General features: G+C 45.6%; 1 protein-coding gene across 2 annotated transcripts in view; it reads right to left on the bottom strand.

The window, feature by feature from the left end:
• The window catches only part of COLGALT2 (collagen beta(1-O)galactosyltransferase 2), an 80,249-nt gene that overhangs the window by 7,887 nt on the left and 52,594 nt on the right, over positions 1-19,768 (bottom strand). For both annotated transcript variants that reach the window (XM_016145600.2, XM_036234523.1), the window contains exons 6-9: positions 14,497-14,616; positions 6,850-6,926; positions 3,116-3,222; positions 1,177-1,309 (exon numbers count right to left, since the gene is read on the bottom strand). In XM_016145600.2, the coding sequence (XP_016001086.2) occupies positions 1,177-1,309; positions 3,116-3,222; positions 6,850-6,926; positions 14,497-14,616 (437 nt within the window). The remainder of the gene's footprint in view (positions 1-1,176; positions 1,310-3,115; positions 3,223-6,849; positions 6,927-14,496; positions 14,617-19,768) is intronic.

Here is a 19,768-nt window from a genome sequence, read left to right as displayed (position 1 = left end):
ACGGAATGTCGAGAGCTTGTACGTGACCATATGGTTTCCGTTCGTATTAAAAAAGTACAAAAGTAGACAAAACTATTCCTGCTGTCATTAAAAGTCAGGGTGGAGATTTCCCTTGGGGGCGGGTGATGACAAGGAAACACAGAGGACATATTTCTGGGGTGCTGGCAACCTGTTTCTCCATCTGGGTGCTGGTTAGTATGGGTATGTTGTTCAGTTTGTGAAATTTCATTGGCCTATATCTATCTATATCTAGATAGATATAGATATAGATATAGATATTATTTTATATCTATATCTATATCAATAGATATAGATATTATTTTATATCTATATCTATATCTATACCAACCTATCTATATCTAGATAGATAGATGGATATAGATATAGATATAGAGATATAGATATAGATATTATTTTATATCTATATCTATATCAACCTATCTATATCTAGATAGATAGATATAGATATAGATATAGATATAGATATAGATATAGATATAGATATAGATATAGATATAGATATAGATATAGATATAGATATAGATATAGATAGATATAGATATATCTGTTACATTCTGTTTGAACTCTAAAGAGAAAAAGAAAAGATGGGCATAGACTGGATCATTCGAAGAGAGAAGACATTCAAGGGGTTCTTCTTTAGAGACTTCTTCTTTTCTTATGAGAATTGTCCCCTAATCAGGAAGCCTCGGCTCCAACAGCACCCCTATTAATGCTCGACGTGTAGGGTATGGGTTTAAGTCCTGTCCCCGCCACTTCTCTTCTGGACAGCATATTATTTATTTCTTCTCGGGTAAAATGGCCCCATCCCTCCTGACCCAGCTCCCATGACTTCGGTGTGACTTCCTGTATGAAATCATTTAGTAAATGAAGACATGCTGGATACGAATAAGGCATTTCTACTAAGAATAAGAATCCATCGATAGGAGTGCGGCCCCCAGAACACGGGTACCTTCTCCCGCCATTATCCCAAGTGGCACCCAGGTTAGCTCTCCTTATTTGTTGCTGGCCTCGTCTCAGAGGAAGACACGCAGTAACAATGGCAACTTCCAGCCATGCTTCCAGAACAGTTACGGGTCTGGCCCTAACTCAGCTGCAAAGTCCCACCCCCTTCCCTCCTCATTACAAAGCTGCATGTCTGAATACAGCGTCATTTACCTCTTTCCAGACAGAGTAGTGGCTCAGAAAGCAGCCGATTTCGCCCCTGGTGAGAGGCCTGGAGGAATAGGGGTCTCGATATCCAGGCAGCATCTCGATATTCAGGGCCTTCAGCTGGCTTGTGTTGAGTGCCCTGTGGGACAGAGAAAAACTAGCACGTTGAGTTGGTCCCATCTCAGAAGCCAGAAGGAGAGTTCGGCATATTCCCAGAGGCCTTTATCCGCAGGTTTCCCATAATTCCTTAGGCATTCCTCAGGGTTAACGTGTCATGGTGGCGTTACGAGCTTTGTGAAAACAAGAGGGTGTCTTGTATGTTGTGTATTCCTCATAAAACGCACCATGGTTCTAAATATCATCAGGGTTTTTTTTGTTTTGTTTTTGTTTTTTTTTTGTTTGTTTTTTTTTGACAACTTTGAAAAATTATTTTCCTAATGAAGGAAAGTGGCTTTAATAAAAATATTAAATACTGGCAGGAATAAGGAGAGGAATCGTGTGCATGTGTGTGTCTTTTCTTTGGACCTAAATTTTTTTAAAAAAAGTTAAAAACAAAAATAGCAGAAAGAATCATGTGAACAGTAAGGGAGACGTGAATCACCACATATAAACTACAGCTGACCCCTGGACTGTTCCAGGTCTACTTATACTCAGATTCTTTCCAACAAATACAGTAAATGTATTTTCCTTACGATTTTCTTAATGACATTTTCTTATCTCTAGTTGTTCATTGTAAGAATACAGTATAATACAGATAACATACAAAATATGTGTTAATTGAACGCTTATATTATCAGGAAGGCTTCTGGTCAACAGTAGGCTATTTGTAGTTAAGATTTGGGGGAGTCAAAAGTTACATGCGAATTTCCCACTGTGCGGGGGTGGGGAGGGTTAGTGCCCTTAACCCCCATAGTGATCAAGGATAAACTGTATTCTTAATAAGATTAATAGCTGATTCCCATTAGAAACCAGAAGGCAGTAGGCTGACATATACAAATTGCAAATAAAACAATAAATAATTTTTTAGTATAAGTAAGCCCCATGCAATGTTTGGGACAAATTTAACTGGGTGTACTATATTTTATGTAGCAACGTTATCTGAGAAAATCACCTCAAGGTGTCTAAATAATACAGGTTCCTGGCCAGCCCTAAAGATCATGTTTCAGCAGCTTCAGGATGGGACTCAGGAAGCTATCCTCTCACCGGGCCCTGGGGACTCTGCCATGGGGCCCAGGCCACACTTTGAGAAACACTGATGAAATTCTCTAAAGGAGTCATAAGAATTTCCACAGCAACTTCTAGCCATCCTTGTTAGAAACATTCATATTCCAAACTAACCTACAACACAAAACTGCAAATTTTTCAAAAATCTATGTCTTGACATAGGGTGTCAAATAAGAGGGCAAAGCAAGGAAAAGCAGAAGAAAATAACGACATCAATAACAAGAACTCTTTAAGGAATCTAACCCATACTCTTGGGGAAAGTAATCAGCCCAGGCAGATCTCACATAACAGTTATGCACTTTTTCCATTTATTTTCTTCAGGTCGCCCAAGTTTAAGACTGTTCTAAATCAGGCACTGAATGCAACTCTGAACGCATTCCTTCCGATACACTACAGAAATCTGGAAACCACCCCAGCATTACAAGAACTCCAAGAGATGGAGGAACATCAACTCCAGCGTGAGCCTTCGGCGTGATGAAGACCAGAGATGGCTGGAAGGCGACTGGACGTCCGGCCTGCTCTACACGGGGAAATTAGCTTCCATGCTACTGTAAGTCATGTTTCCCCCAAAGTAAGCTGCACATGGCTGTTATAAAAACGGGCCTATATTCTGATGACCGCACATCCCTGCCACCCGGAACCACTCTGTCAGAGGGGACGTCGCCACTCTGAACACAGCTGCAAGGGTTTTAGAAAAAAAAAAAAAAAAAAGCGGACTCACTTTCCATCGACGGCCTCCACAACCTTGACCTCGATCTCCTGCTCATACAGGGTGCGTAACATCCGGTCGCGCCGATCTTTTCTGCGTTTGAGGTTTATCATGAAAATCTAATGCAGAAAGGGAAAAAAAAGAAGAGAAACACGGGTTACTCAAGTCTTACTCCAGGTCGTTTGAGGATTTAAGCAAATGTAAGGACCAGAGTTTTAACGTTTTGTTAGAATGAGAAGCGGCAACGACGGAGAAAGTTGTGAAGATTTGTTTGTATTTTATACCAGTCGAGTGACATGAATCAAAACGGAATTACTTTAAAAGCTGAGCCCTCTGCGGTGAGTTGTCCCTCTCTTTGTTTCTCTAATGCCCGTCGATGAACGTGTTCGCCTTGTTCTTGCGATAGGATGGTTGCAAAAGTTACTCTTCGGGAGGCCGACGGTGAATTAAACCCAAAACATAGGCACCAAGGGATAGAAGGCAGTTTGGCAAGTGGTTAAACTTATCAGCAGACCTGAGGTTACACCCTGGCTGTCATTTACCAGTGTTTGCTTTGGACCCGTTCCTATGCCTCAGTTTCCTCATTTGTAAAACTGGGATAATAACGGTCCTATCTCATGGGTACTAATATGAGCTATTTTAATGTATATCCACTGTAGAAAAATTTAAAGTCAGTCAAAAAATAAGAAAAATCTAGTCTTCACACATTCATTTTATTTACAAAAGTTCCAAACCAAATTATCAAGGTCTCAATTTCAGTAGCTTCTTTGCCAGAATTCAACTCCCTTAGAGACAAAGGAATTTTTCTGAAAGAAGTGAAGAGAAGAGGCTCGGCCCTAGGGATTAGCCCTTTGAGAAAAAGGAGAGAAATGAAAAGGCTTCATTTCCACGTCACGTGTATCTGTGGGAAACACTACAGCATGGACCCCTACTGGTCCATGAACTCCCAAACAACCTGCACTCAGATTTCCTCCCATGAGGCTGGATCCACCAGAAATACCTCATGTTGGCCTCTGCATCCCTGGTGGCTGCACTTAACACACACATATCATGAGGCCACGACAAGGACTTACAGATAAAGAGGCTGTCCTGATTATTCCCAGAGTTAAGAAGCCATAGAAATACCTAAAGCCTCGTGAATGCTATTTTAGGTAAATTAGTATTTTAATAAAGTCTTTTGGGTACGAGCAGTAATAAACTCATTTTGAACATTAAACTAGTCCCCCAAGATGGGGAGACATTTAGCATGAGAAAGGAGAAACCTGCAGGAACATGTCAAATGATGTTAGCTTCACCCTGACTAACCATCGAGGTGACTTTTAGGAAGACAGGTAATATTTCAAGCTCCAGACCCTTATTTTTTAAAAAAAGAGGTAGTTGAACAAACTCATTTAGTGAGTCCAGTACAGATTAAACCTTCTATGATATGTGGTTTATGATAAAGTTTGCTTTATGCTACATCCCGAAGAAGGAAGAAACTATGTCTTATCACTAGCCTGGAGTTCAGAATACACTGGATTAAGCGTTGGATCACATTTAAAATGTGGTCATCAATATGCTATATGTTTTACTGAGATCGAAAGCTAAAACATCACCCCTTCCTTACAAAGTACTCTCACTTTCATCTATTTATAAAGGGCAAAGAAACTGATGGAGGAGCAAGACGTCCTCTTTGAAGACGTCATCTGCCAGATTTAGGGCAAAGTGGGTTAGGTGCCTCATGATTTCATTGCCTCCTTTGTTTACTTAACTGGGTAATTAAACAAAAAAAAAAAACATAATGTCTCCGGTGACTCTCTTTGCCTCATTACTTGGGATGTTATGACTTAATAGGGAGTGTTCTTTTATACTTCATTTTCTTCCTGTTTAGAATCAGACCACGATGGGCCACGTTCCAGCCTCTCCCGTTTTACGGATGTGGAAAGGGCATTGCCTACGTGTACACATGGAGCTACCTGGGGCCACTCCAGGAGAGTGAGAACAAGAGGAAACAAAAATTTAACAGACACACAACAAAAAAAAAAGTCTTCTCAAACCAGAGACCTGCAGCCCGGGACCACGCTAGTAAATAACAATTCTGTTCCAGTTCCAGGACGAGTGCAATAAAAACTGTAGCCATGAAGAAAAAGCACAGACGACTCACTCGCACTCAGCAAACGGTAAACAGAGAAAGAGCCACACAGTCGAATGCAGTCCAGACACCACCCGCACGGTCACAGAGAGCTGGGAGGGTTGGAAAGGCCCCTGAAATTCTTTTTTTTCCACCATCCTGTCTCTGTTCCAGACAGAGAGGTGATTACTCTGGGCTCAGGGAAGTAGTGTCCCTGAGCCTGGGTCACTTCCTATAGTTGGCTTTTTTCAGAAGGCTTCTGGAAGCTACCCAGTCCTCACATCCATCCCCAAGTGGAAGACCTGAGCTAGAAGATCCCGGTTTCGTTCTATTTTATTTGCTTCGGTTTGGCCCTCATAGGAATGTGTTTACAGAAGGAAAAAATGAACAGATGTTCTCTTGGGTTCTTTTACCTAGAGAACTCAGCGGTGAGAGCTGTAGGGAGGCCAATGTTCTCTGCAGCCCTGATCGTTTTTAAAAATTAAGTATACCCCAATCTAATTCCTCTCCCCCACGCTTAAAATCATCTCTTATTCTGCCCTCCGTGGACATAGCATAATAGCTGCTAACTCTTTTCCACTTAATATTCATGGAACACTCCTTCCCAAGTCCAGCTCGGAATCAGTTTTATAGACAAAACCCCAATTCCCAGTTCTAGTCGTTCTTTAATATGGCTGTACTTTGGGGACATGTATTATATGTGGAATGGGGCGATAAACAAGGCATTTTCTTTCGATGAAACAGTGGCAATGAGTACAGGGCGCAAAGTTTGGCGTATAATACATTCAGGATTTGTGAAAGATTCTCTCCGTTCATGGATTTCCGAGGCACTGCCCGAGCCTCTAGATCACCAAGCTCCTGAATCCTGATCGGCAACTACATGACATGAGGGACCACGAAGGATCCTGTGACTTGGAGTCACGACTCATGAAATGGGTACTTGTCAAATATCAAATATGTCGTGCCTGTTACAGAGAAGCATCTCTTTATAGTTTTGCTTCATTCTTTATATAATCGAAACTCAATAATAAATCGGCCCTCAGAGAGCTATCATGAAGGTCTCGTCTGATGAAAGGCAGAATTTTAGAACAGGCTTTTTTCTCTCGTTTCTTTGTGTTTTCAACTCTGCCCTCCAATCTTTTTTCACGAAAAAAAAAAAAAAAAAAAAGGCAGAGAGAAAATAAAGCATGGAGTGTTCCAGAACAGTTTCTCCCCACTCAGGATAAAGTTAAACTCCAGTTCCTGAAACGCATATCCTCTTTACCTTGCCCTTGAATCTTGATAAAACGATGATAAAATACGGCAATGTTTTAGGAAAAAATATCAAATTCACTTGTACTACTAAATAGTAACTTTCTGACTCAATGATTAATTCACTTTCACCATGATACTCCTTTTTTTTTTTAAGAAAAGGAAACTGAGGCACAACAAAAGCCAAGTATTTTCCCCAAGACCTCAATGCCTTTTCAGCAGCCGGGCCTGTCTTGCTGGCTCTCGCGCGCATGGCTCAGGCTTGCGTTTCGGTTTTCGGTGTAGACGTAGAAGCGTGCAGCACACAGGCACAAGCGAGCATGCGTGCATGAGTACACACACACACACACACACACACACACACGCACAGAGACACCTTTCCTACCTCATCAAATCCCATCTTGTCTGGATATTTAGGGACAACCGAGACAAACTGGGAGGGTTCCATTGGAGGACGGTCAACTGGAAGACACAAGAAAGACGCAGAGTGCTTCGTTAGTGAGAGTCAGAGAACAGAATTCCATCCACACACCTGCCCTCCAGGAGCGTCACCTGGACGCGCAGGGCGGGGGTGACCGCTGAGCCGCTACACGAGAAGCCTGACCAATAGGGCGCTGGTTTCGACAGCACTTGTTCGCGCGCAGACGGCAGCACTTGCTCCGTTTCCATTAAGACTTGTTGCAGGAGTGGGGGGTAGTTTGGGGTAACTGCTAAGGGCGAGGACTCTGAAGACAGATGCTCTGGGTTCAAACTGGTATGTAAAGGTCAGTCAGGTGACCTCTCTAAGCCTGCTTCTTTGTGTGGAAAATCAGGACAGTAAAAGCTTATCTTTTAAGGTGTGATAAAATTTGAATGATACCTGCAAGCGAAGCAGTCACCACAGTGTATTAATATAGCAAATGCTCGATAACCCTTAGCTGTTACTTGCTGTGGCCGATGATGAAAGAGCTCAGAACTAGGCCAGCCTTTTTCTGAATAATGCTTTTTTCTATACAATTAAAATTGTCAAGGTCTAGGACTAGTTTTACCCCACCCAAGTAGGTTTTGCTACAGGTACACAAAAAGTCCTTTATTTTAACACAAATTCAGCTCTGAGGGCTAGCTTGTGTCCTAGACCTTGGCACAGGGCCACCAAGGAAGTTTCAAGATGTGAAGGACATCATATCTTAAGTAACAAAAATATTATTTATTTGATATTCAAAAAAAAAAGCTTTCTTTAGAAACTGTATATGTTAAAAGGTTGGCAGCAATATTGATTAAAAACTTGAAACAGTCTTGAAGATTTTTCATATCGTACAAAGTACTCCGTTGTTTTTTCATGAAAAGATAATACAAAGAAAATTTTACGCGGAAGCTGGCGACTGGGTTGTTTGAAGAACTATGGGTCATGGCTATGACTAGTTCACCAATCTCCGTTCTCCTCCACTCCAGGTAGATGAGAGGAATGCAGAGCCCCACGCTTGGAGTTAGTCTTGGCACGCGAATCGCTGCCTCTCCACCCTCCAAACCCTCTCCCCCGACCCCAGCCCCGCCACAACGATCATAGTGGCATGTGTTCACGTGCAGAAGCCACCATTCGAAGCAGCCCAGAGTGATGTGCCCACACACGGCAGGCGGCTGACCGCGAAGGACACCAGGGCCACTGCGGACTTGCAGAGCCTGAAATGAGCCCTGTGTCAAGCCAGGGAGACCTGGGCACCAGTTGGTACACACGACCATTTACACCAGCATAACCTCACTCATTCTCATTGAGACACATGCCAAAGGGTATTATTTAATCGACTTACCCTTCGCTGGGGTATTAAAGAGAAACTGTGACATTCGGTTTCACTTAGGATCAAGTGATGTGACGTTCTAGAAGGTAGCGAGACAGGGTCTCCTGAGCCAAACACAAGGCTTCGGCTCAACCCTGACCTGACGGCTCCATTTCTGTGAGCACACGGGGCAAGTGTCTGCGGCCCAGAATGTTCCGGTCCTTTCTGCTCCACTCCAACCCTTATTAATTTCTTTCAAAACCAACAAATATTTACTGAGGGTCCGCCATGTACAGAGTTGGGTTTTTAAGAGAAACTTAACATTCAAACTCCTTCCTGTTAGTGTTTGAGGAGCTGTCTGGCTCTCCCTCCTTAGGCCTTAGACTTGGGAGGGGTTGTCTTTTGACACTCTTGGTCTCTGTTTGCCACTCACGTGGCCTATGTGGCTTTCGCTTTTCAGCCAAAGAGACTGCTTTCGGCCACTCTGTTTCCATCAGACATGGGTAGTCTTGTGTTCACAGGACAAGTGTCCCAGAAAAGCCCAAAGTGGCTGGCTCTTGAAAACCACCATTAAATAAAAATGTAAGAAATATGCCTGGGTTTCGCCACTAAAGGCAGAGCTAAGCCATAGGGAAAACAGGAAATAATACAAGTTAGGCCTAAGAGACTTACTATGTGGGGAGAAGAGATGTGTCTTTGGGTTAGGTATTCCAGCCTCAGTTTGGGGTCATTTCTGACTCCGTCATTCATACTTTATCGAGTCCCTCACGGAATCCTTCCCCATACTTATGCCTTCTCTGCACCTCCACTTGGGACAATGTGCTTCCTTGGCACCCGAATAGTTTCGAGATCTAGGAACGAGAATGGCTATTGTTCCAGAGTTCTTATCACTCACTGACTCTGGGCTACGCTCTTGACATCTGTAATCACATTTATTTAATCTTCACAACCTGTGTGCTGGGATAGGTATGAGTGCCCCTATTTTTACAGATAAGGAAACGAAGCCTTAAATAACTTTTCCAAGGTCACAGAGCTGATAGAACCGGCATTTAAATCTAGGTCTGACTCCTGTCCCAGAACCCTTGATCCCCCCCACCCCAACCCTGCCCTCGAAGCTAGCCCTGGGCGTCAAATTGGCCTTGGGCGACTGGGCTCAGTTAGCTAAGTCCTTGCTCCTGGCTGACCATCCCTGTTTACTCCTTCTGTGGTCTACACTGGAGTACACACCACCCAGCATACAACATACCAGCCCAGTCATGCTCAGAAAAGCGTCTGAGAGATTGCGCTTGGCCCAAATCCTGACACCTCTTTTCTATACTTTCTACCAAACGTCTTCCATTGCCACAGCTCAGTCCTTGCCCGCTGTGCTTGGGAAGTTTTAATATTTTTCGCTCAAGTGCTCTTTGTCTTGCCTCATTCAAACTCAATGTGTGAACTGTTATCAAAATAATTTCCTTCCTCAAGAACAGCTCTGCTCTCGGCCATAACAGTCAAGCGCTTTGCAATCAGGTGCTTTCATATTCACCCCATCATTTTATAGCTTCCCTTTGTTGTTGGTGTTGTCTGTTTGCTCTTTCAGATGAAGAAACCGAGTGCTTGCTTCAGCAGCACGTATACTATAGACGAAGAAATCAAGACCAACTCCAATGTGGACTTGTCCAAGGTCACATCGCGAGGGACTGGGAACGGAGGGCGGGAACTCAGTTTCAGACCTTCTGACTTCAGATCCAGTATTCCTAAGAATCTTTACATGACATGCTGTTGCCTCCAAATGTTGTCATGGAGAAAAAGCACCTCAGATTGCCCATTGCCTCGCACTGTGATTTCCAAGACCGATCTCCTCACGTCTCAAAACCCATTTATTTCTATCACTTTTACAAGATCTAGCCTCCTGCCATTTAGCCCCAAGTTTTCTGTACAGGAAGCACATCCACAGAGGGTCTGTGTAGCTCCTCGCGTACTAATGAGGAAGTACAGGTGCAGACGGGCACGGTGCCTTTAGTGAGCGCTGGCCACTGTTATTCCCCGAGGACCCCCTCCCACCCAAACCCTCCCACTCTGATTTCTGAAATTCCTAAGTTCTCCAACATTTCCAGTCCCTTTGTGTTTTCTGAATGTCTCTTTGCCTTTTTTGTTTTAACTAAGACTCGGCTTTCTTCTGAGAACACTGCCTCCTTTTCAGCTGTCAGAACGGAAACTGATTTTTCTCATACCCCTCAACTCACTCCGAACCGTTTCTCTTTCGTCCTTCAAAGCTCTCAGAATCTTTGAGGGAATCTTAGCCCCCTGGACCTAGTCATACCCCTTCTGCCACCGATGACTCCAGCCTCGGGCTCACAGTCTCACTGTCCCTGCCGTCAGTTTTAGAAAGCTCAGCATCCGCGTGGCGATCCGCCCGACAGCCTGTGGCTTCCAGGTCCTTGACCTTAACACCAACGATCATTCCAGCTGCGGTGTCTGCGTCCATCACACGCTTCATGTCCTCGCTTCTGTCGGTACCCAACCCGGATCTCATGGTCGAGCCCTCTCGCTTGTTCCTTACAAAGACTCCTGAATCTCTTCCACTGAGCTGGCTGGTAAAACCCCAACCCCGCTTAAACTCAGTTGTCCACTTACTCAGCACCAAGAAAAACACGGCAAGAGAAATTCACACAGTTGTTTTGACTGAGTCATTTCAAAACGGCAACCACAGATGTCAAATTGGCGCTCAACACCGCCAAATGATGCAACTATACTTCCACAGAGAAATTTACTTCCCCCCTCTCTGAGAGACCTAGTTTACGCCTTGTTCTCTCCCCCGAAACCTCCAACCTCTCTCTGGAGCTGAAGACTGGCCCACAGGAGTCCACAAACCCAGCCGCATCTGCACCTAGACATCCTGCCTCTACAATCGGCTACAGTGGAAGAAGCAGCCCTGCTCCAATCCAGGACAACCTCTCCGATGTTTTCTGCGGTTTTCTCAAGGACTTCAGCCTTACAATTCATCTTCTCCTCTACGTCATCGAGCTCTCCTTATATGTTGGGTCCTTCTCGTTAGCATGCAAACATGCTAAAATCCTGTCTCGAAAAATGAGCAGCATTAAAAGCAAAACAGCCTCTGCCTCGATCTCTCTCTCCCTTGCAGCCGTCATCCTTTTCTCTAGTCTCCGTTCCCCAAAGGTTCCACCTCCTCATCTCCTCGCTGCCCCCTCTTCAGCCCACTCCTCTGGGCTTACGTCCCAGCGTGGTACCGAGTGGCTTTTATCAAGCTCACCACAGATCTCTATCTTGACAGAACCAACCGTCAAGTCCTTGTCCTCATTTTACTTGACTTCTCAGCAGCGTCTGGCTCCTTTTTGAAACTTGTCTCAGTTTTTCCTTCTGGCTTTCGGGCTGCTCATCTCCCCCAGGGATCTGTCCTCCTCGTTTTCTTCTTTGCTTTGGATGTTCTATTACTAAACAAGCTCACACTGTTCCACGGCTTCAAATATCCTTTTAATGCTCATCACCCTCAAATGTCTGTCTCCACCTGGAGTCTCTCCTTAAACTCCAAACTCATGTAGCCAAATCTCCTAACTTTTCCCTTCAGATGTTCAATAAATATCTTAAGCTTACATCACCAAAATGTCTCTCCCCAAATCTTTCCCCATGAAGCCTCTCCCATCTTGTTACATGGTACACCAGGCCAAAATCCTGGAGCCATCTCGACTCCTTTCTTTCCTTCGTGACCTGCATCCAGGTCTCTGTAAGTCCTGTTGGCTCTACCACCAAAACATGTCGTAAATCCTGCTTTTCATCACCTCTCTGCTACGGCTTGCAGCCCGATCACCACCATCTCTCACCAAAGGAGGTGATGGGGCCCCCCGACACTGCAGGATCCACACACCACAGTCTAAGCGATCCTTCTCGGTGCATAAATCACATCTCGCCCGCCCCCTCCTCCAGTGCGCATGGCGCCCCATCACTCTTGGTTCCTTACTGTGGCCACAGACTCTGCGTGGCCCGTTCGCTTCTTCCTCCGTGCATCCTCTCCTCCTCTCAGCTCCTCGTTCCGCGGACTCCAACGCTGGCCTTTTGTTCCCCAAGCGCCTCGCCCTCCTTCCCAGCAGCGTTTGCACGTGCTGCTGCTCTGCTCCAAACACTCTGCCCCCGAGCATCCCTGAGGCTGCCTCCTTGACCTGTCATCTCCTCTCTCCGCATTGCAATACACATTCCTCGCCAGCGGAGCTTCTGTCAGTTTTGTTCGCTGCTGCGCCCCCGGCGTCTTGAACAATCCGTGCAACGTGGCGTTTAATAAATACTTGTAGCCCGACTCCCTCTCCTGAAACCGTCCTTGGCTCCTCGCTGCTTTCGGATGGGCACGCCGCGTTAGCTGGGCACCAAAGACTACAACACCGAAGCCACTCCAGCCTTCAAACTGCATTTCCTTCTGTATGAGGCCAACCCTCTTCCAGGGCGAGAACGCTTTTTCAACAACGGTGCTGCTCAGTCTGTTTCCTCTGCCGCTGGCACCCTCACCACGCGACTCCTCTTGTTTAAAGTCCACGCTGCTGTCCAAGCTCAGCTTGAGAACCGCCAGGACTTGACGCTTTCCTAGATGACACCAGCCTACGACGATCTCTCCTTATTTTAAACTCCTATCGCCCTTATAGCCGCGCCTTTCACAAAGCACTGTACTGCGTCGCTGGAGTCTTTTTATGTCGGTCTTGCCTCCTCAGTTAAGTATAAACACTCAGAGCAGAGAACTGGGTGTAAAATGTTTTGAATCCGCAGGACCCGCGCAGAGTGACTCATCCGTTGCAGGCAGGCATTAAACGTTTGTGCAGGAATATAATGCCTGTTCTAACGCTTCACGTGGTAGAGCCTATTAGCAGTTATTCATCCACTGCGCATCGGGTTCCAGAGGCTGTGCAAAGTGCCTTCAATATCGAGTTCATTTTTCCTAAGAACACTTTACAGGTATGAGTTGATCATCACCACCCTTTTTTTAATCCTACATGGACCTCTGGCCTATACTTCTGCACTATTACCCTCGAAAGTTTATTTTCCAATTATTTTCTTATTCCAATTATGTTCCATCCTCTAAAGTTTAGAACCTGACGTTGCAACAAAACTATCACCAGAGAAGGTAAATACAAGCATTAAAGAGAAGGCCGTGTCCACGGTGCCTGAGACCAGCGCTCGCTGCCCCTCTCTGCTCCAGCAGGACCTCTCCGACCGCACGAGTGACCGTCCTAAACCCAGACGTCAACCCGACGTTTCTCTGCTAAGACTCCTTTAAAAGTTCCCCTCCCTTCAGGAGAAGTCCAAACACCTTCTTATGCCTTAGAGGTCCTTCTGGCTGGGCTCCTGCCCACTTTCCAGCCTCATTTCCCGCTGCACCTCCCCAGCTGCCCGCACACGTACATCCTGCACTCTAGTGATGAGTAACAGAATTTCTCAGATCCCGCGTGGGAATTCAGCGCAGATATTCCCTCCTTTGGGAAGCCTCCGACATCCTTCCCTCGGCAGGGGGGCCCGGTACTTTCTCCTTTAGCCACCGCTGCATGTTACGCATAATAATCAATGTAGCTACTGATTATTGAGCATTTGCCAACTCCAACCTCATGCTAGACCCAGACATAATAACAACGCAGTGTTTAATTTAAGGACATAACTTTGAAGACAACGACATTGGTTCAAATTCCAATCTGTCATTAGTTCGGCAAAGTGATCTAGAGCAAGCTACTTAAACTCCACACATCTCGTTTCGTCATCTTTAATATGAGGATGATAAAATCCCTTTCTCTGAGTTCTTGTGAGAATTAATGAGACTGTGTACAAAAAATGCTTAGCGTGGTATCTGTTACAGCATAAGCTATTTAAATTGAGGTCATGATTATTGTTGTTGTTATTAGATTTTGATATATATCATGGAGAATCTTCCCCCAAACTCTAAAAGTTTTCATTATTTCCATTTCACAGCTAAAGAGGTTAGACGACTTGCTCAAAGTCATGTATTAGAAAGCAGTACAGTTTGAGTTTAAATCCATACCGCAAAATACCATTATAGCCCCTAAGACATCGCGTGAAATGTATTTACCCTTCCTGGACGGGACACTATCTGCAGGCAAACACTTTGGCATATTCATATTTCACATTAGGAAAAGTTTCAGACAAAGTGAACAAATGAATATCTACGTCTCAGCCAAGACAGACTGATGGCCGTGAGGTTCCCCCCCTGGGAATGGGGAGAAGTGGCTGGGATGGTCACGGTGGCCACGGAATAAGAGCCGTCCCTAGGCTCCTGGGTCACTCACTCATTGCTTCTATCTGCACATGGATGAGGCTCTCGACGTCCTCCTGCAGCGTCTGATGGGGCTTCAGGGGGATGGGCAGGTAGCCGTAGTGCTCTCTGTTGCAGAGGTACATCTGGATGCCTGAGGACCCACGACAGGGACAAAGCAACCAATCAGAAAACACACTTCTCATCTCTATAGTAACAACCATGGGAAAAAGAGACCAGATTGTGGCCGATGCCGGGTTTGGCACTGAAATTGAACAAGTAGCTGTTTCAGGCACTGTCTGGAGACCTCAAAAATGTTCCTTTATTAAGAAAGTATAACGCAGCATTGGGGGCTAATAAAAACCCTGGGCCATTCTTCAGCTCAGGGGAAATTGATTTTTTTTCTCTCTGAAGAAAAGGCATACTTGTGGCCTGAAATGAACACGAAAGGCATGCATAGATCAAACGGGAGGCAAGGAATTCCCGTTCCAGAGAGCGGCACGGAACACCGTAATCCACCTCCAGGAAATAACGAAAAATGAGGAGTATAATCCATACTCGATATGAAAGCAAACAGGAAAATCCTGCGAGGCTGACAGATTAATAAAGCTAAACCTGGGCATGTGGAGAACAAAAAAATAAAAAGCAAAGACATTTTAAATTCCTCATGATTCTCCTTGGTTTTATTTCTTCTCTTAGTAGGCATGGATTCGGAGTCAACCAACGGACACGAAACTTCTATAATAGGTTCACAAAGGGACACAAGAAAGCCTTCATTCCAGCCCTGTTAAGAAGCTGCCAGAAACGTGTCACGGCCCTCTTGTATTCAACACTGGTCTCGACAGCCCCAGATGCCTGTCAAGAGTTCTGTAGCATCTGTGTTCAACTAGATAGCTAAAAATATAGGAATTAAGATGGTCTCCTGTAGCTCCAGGAACTGACAGTCCTGACTAATAAAAGATGGCTTAGTTAAAAGAATAAGCCTGCCAAGCTCTGGTCCATGCGTCCGAGCTTCTGACTCATTAATTGCTATAATCATCTATGCTTTCCAGAGAGAGAATTATCTGCATGGGGCCTTCTGTGTTTTGTACAGAGGAAATTTCCTCCAGTCGGTGCTATTACCTGCCAAGTCAGGTGAAGCTGTCTCATGGCATTAACAGGGAAAAGCGGGCAAAGAAAAGAGCTTTTATCCTCTCCTTTGCTGAATCTGGCTTGAATCAGGTCTGGTGCACCAGGCACTGTCATGTCTCTTGCCTTCAGCAAGTGAACTCACTGGCTCTGCTGTTTGCTCACATAAATGCTTGTGGGGAACTTCAAACCAACCTGCACCCCTTCGCAAAGTCACGATGAATTCAGAAAATAGAAGGAAAATGACTTAATATTTAGGTTGTCTCTCTACCCTAATGAGGTTGATCGTTATACCATTGGACTTTTTAAAGCTTCAGTAAAAAGGGGAAGATGAGAACTGGCCAAGCTATCCGTCAAGTGCGGGGGGACAGGCATGCGAGGTCACAAACATTTTCTGTGCATCGCACTCGCTCAGCAAATTACTGGATGATGTGGGAGAGAAAGGAAGAGGAGCGGCAGGGAGGGCGAGAGAGGGAGGGTGATAAACCACGAGGAAGACTCGGGGCCTGGTAAAAAGGAGAGCCGCGCAGGAGAGGAGGGAAGGCCAGCCTGGGGCGATGGCCGCGGCACCACTCAGGCGAGAGGGCACCAGAGGCTCCAGGGGAGGCATCTTTGTGAAAAGAATATCTGATAAATCTGACCGTTCTCAGAGGAGTTTTAGGCAAGTAGGGATCGGGTTGAATTGTATTCACCATCCTAAAACTGAGTTCAGAAAAAGGCAATATTTTAGTTAGATATGAAAGGAAAACTAGCCATGGTCTGTAAGTGGCACGGCTAAGAATGAGGTTCACATGATTATAACAACAAAAAAACACAACAACAAAAAAACCTGACCATCCATCTATCTTCAATCACCACGGACTGTGTGGAGAGGACAGGGTGATGGGGAGAACGTGTTCTGTGGAGGGGCCAAGGGGAGGAGAGAGCTCACGCCTCCTCTTCTGTAGTGAGTCGGTAGATTATTCCTCAAGTAAAACCAGAAAAGTAAGAAACGACAGTACCAGCATGTTATTTAGAAACATGGGTGTAAATATTACACTTGTATCAGCATCTGAAAGAGTTAAAAGGAATCGTGAGCTACAAGGTCCTTGCAATCTGTGAGGTCAACCAAGGGTTGCCTCGCCTAAAAAAAAAGAAAAGAAAAGAAAAAGAAAAAAGAACCCTTTTAACTATGTGCATGGATAATTTGATAAAAATATAAAAATTTTAAAAGGGAATGTATCGATAATTAGATAAAATCTATGAAGCAATCTGGTACTTTCAGCAAAAGTCGCTACTAGGAAAACAATTTTCCCTCTGAAAAAGAATGGTCCTTGCAGGGCTCTACTTAGCTTATGAAGATACTAAAATTTTTCTTGTGCTCATATAGTCCCTTCACATTGCAAGTTGCTGTACTTACCTTCAGCCTTGGTGATGAAAACTCAGACTCTAAGAGGCTTCGATTGGCCCAAGGTCACGTCGCACGTCATCAGTATCAAGCCTCTGTCCCCGAAGGGCCAATGCCAAGTACCTTTCTACCCACCCAGGATTTGGAAGTCAAGTCTCAGAACGACTAGCCACCCTGGATTGCCGTCCCTGCATGTGGGAGGCACTTTTGATCGCTACCTGCGATGTGCAGGAAGCAGAGCTGTCTGCCCGCCGCCTACGTCTCTCGCCTCTTCTCACTCACCGTGGACATTTGGAAGACAACTGGCTGGCTCCAGAGATGGTTCTCGTGGCCGTGGTACGGAGCCCGGATCACTGGCCACAGCGGAAAGTGAACTCCTGACCTTGGCCTCACTATAGCCACAGAGACTCACCTCTGACCCCTGCTCCTTTTTGAGGCTAGAAGGGCAGACACACCCCGTGCCCCAGCGCACGTGGATGGCCCCCTGACTCATCACCCACCTGTGTCTGAGGTTAAAGATTAAGGATCAAGGTTTGTGGGCAGATGAGCCTGCCTGGGACCGGCAGGCACTTTATTTCCTTTGGGCATGGATGGAACACAGCTCGGGAGCTTCACACGAGTGAGAACAAAAGAATACAAATCGCCTTTCATTAAGACTCTTTCAAGGGAGAAGGAAAGTACTATGCTTTGGACCTAAAAGGGGAAGGGCCTAGAAACACCCAACGGGACTCCCAGGCTCGTTCTCATTTCTCCTGAAAATACTTCAAGACAACTAAAAGTGCTACCTTAGAACCACACAGCTGTCGGGAACCCTTTTTCATTTCTCCAAATAATGGTCATTCTTTCCTGTCGTTTCTCCTGATCCGTTCTCAGTTCGTACCACCCGTCTGGCCCTCGGCTTTTACCGGCTGATAACTATTACGTTTCCACGTGTAAAGTTCGGATCTCCCCAAACACAGAGCCCACCGCGACGTTAGGCACAGAGGTAGTGCCTAGAGCACTGATCCCCTGCCTTCCTTTTCTACCTCTCTCCTCTCCAGCTGAATCCCCAAACAGCTCTGGGCCTCTGCACCTGCTTTCGGTGTCCCGGGAGGACCTATGGGAAGTCTGACCTGTAGAGAATGAAGGCAGAGTGAACTGGCCGAGCCAAGGGCCGAGCTGAGAACTTCCAAGCCACTCTTCCAGCCTCGAATCCAGTTTTTGGTTTTAAAGAATTTATCATAATAATTTAGCGCATAAGTCACAGTAATGACTTGTGCGATGGCTATAAAGGGAGACTCTGTTAGGCACTGATCATTACCGTAATTGTTAATAGTTCACTTTCTTGGCACATCCTTGCTTCAAGCTCTGAAGTAAAGGGGCCGACTGGCACAACTGGGAGGAATGAGAAGGCCCTGAGTCTGCTTCCCATCCCGGAGAGGTCAGAGCAAACCACAGACCAAGTTGAAAGAAGCAATTTCCATTCACATTGACACAATAACCTTCATGGAAACTTGCAATCCACATGAGAATAAGAGCCTTGCTTTTGCCCCAACACAGGCCTAAAAATGCCCACACCGTGCCAAGGGGTCTAAATGGCCCTAACTGCCGAGAGAAGAAAAATCAGCCTTCCACATTTCCAAGAAACATTCTCCTTCCTACCAAGTCTATGACCGATGAGTGGGACACTGTGGCGGGAAGAGTGGCCTGATGAGTGAGTTGCAGCTTGAATTTGTATTAACATTCTCACCTGCCAGCAACCTGCCTCAACTGACTGAGGTCTTTGCCTGAGCCCATCCGTCCTGCTTTATATGGCCACCGTGAGTTTATTCACCATCTGCCTGGTTTCTAAACTCACTTTCGCGCGTGGTGAAATGGCACATTTCTAGCTCGTTGATCATGGGACCTGAATGATCCTGAGAATAAAGCTTAGCTTTACGAATGCCACGTACCTTCCTGTTGATTTGCTTTAGCGAATTCTGCCCTCACTGATGCATGTGCAGTGACATGAGGGAAATAACTTACCTTCCTACTGACTCGTCTTCTTCAAAAAACCTACAGGTCCCACCAGAAATGCTTTCCCTAGTGATTCACGAAGGACTCAAGTCTGGCCTTGCCCTTCCTTCTACGGGGACTGTGGCAGACACCGCTGGCTGCCTCCCCAAGTCCGCCCACTCCTTCTAGAGGGAGAGAATTGGGGCTCCAGACCGCACTGAATAAAGACAACGTTCTGAGCCTCCCTTGCAGCTAGCTAGGTGTTGCCCTGTGACTAAGATTTGGCTCATGGGATATGCGTGGAAGTGATGCATTTAACTTCCGGATTGGAGGCTAGCGGTGCCCTCTCCCCTCTGGATTTCACTCAATGGCCGGGATACATCCACCCTAATGAGACATCTTGGATCATACGGCTAAGGACGATACCTCATGGAGGGTGGAGAAGCAATAGAGAAAAAGCCTGGGTCTCAGAAAACTTTGTGGAGCGGAACCATTATACCAGCTCAGACTTTTTTGAGGAGAAATACACTTCCATTTTGGGGGTGTCTTTGCCAGTGTTGTTTTGGGCCTCAGTTTCCAATTAATAAAATGGCTCTTAAAATGGACAAAGCAGTGCAGCGGCACCGTAGAGAACCAATCACTTGCACATGGCTCCCACAACCACTGCCAAAAAAAAAAAAAAAGAGAGAGAGAGAGAGTGGATTCTGGAGAGGGGCTTTGTCTTCAGTGTTCACGGGGCCGGCAACACATAGGTTGCTGGTCTGGTTACTGCAGACGATTAGCTGCCTCTGACACTATCGGGAGGGGAAGTCCGTTT

This window comes from Rousettus aegyptiacus, unplaced genomic scaffold (assembly GCF_014176215.1).
Source record: "Rousettus aegyptiacus isolate mRouAeg1 unplaced genomic scaffold, mRouAeg1.p scaffold_m13_p_17, whole genome shotgun sequence".
Taxonomy (NCBI): domain Eukaryota; kingdom Metazoa; phylum Chordata; class Mammalia; order Chiroptera; family Pteropodidae; genus Rousettus; species Rousettus aegyptiacus.
This window is presented reverse-complemented; position numbering and strand designations above follow the sequence as displayed.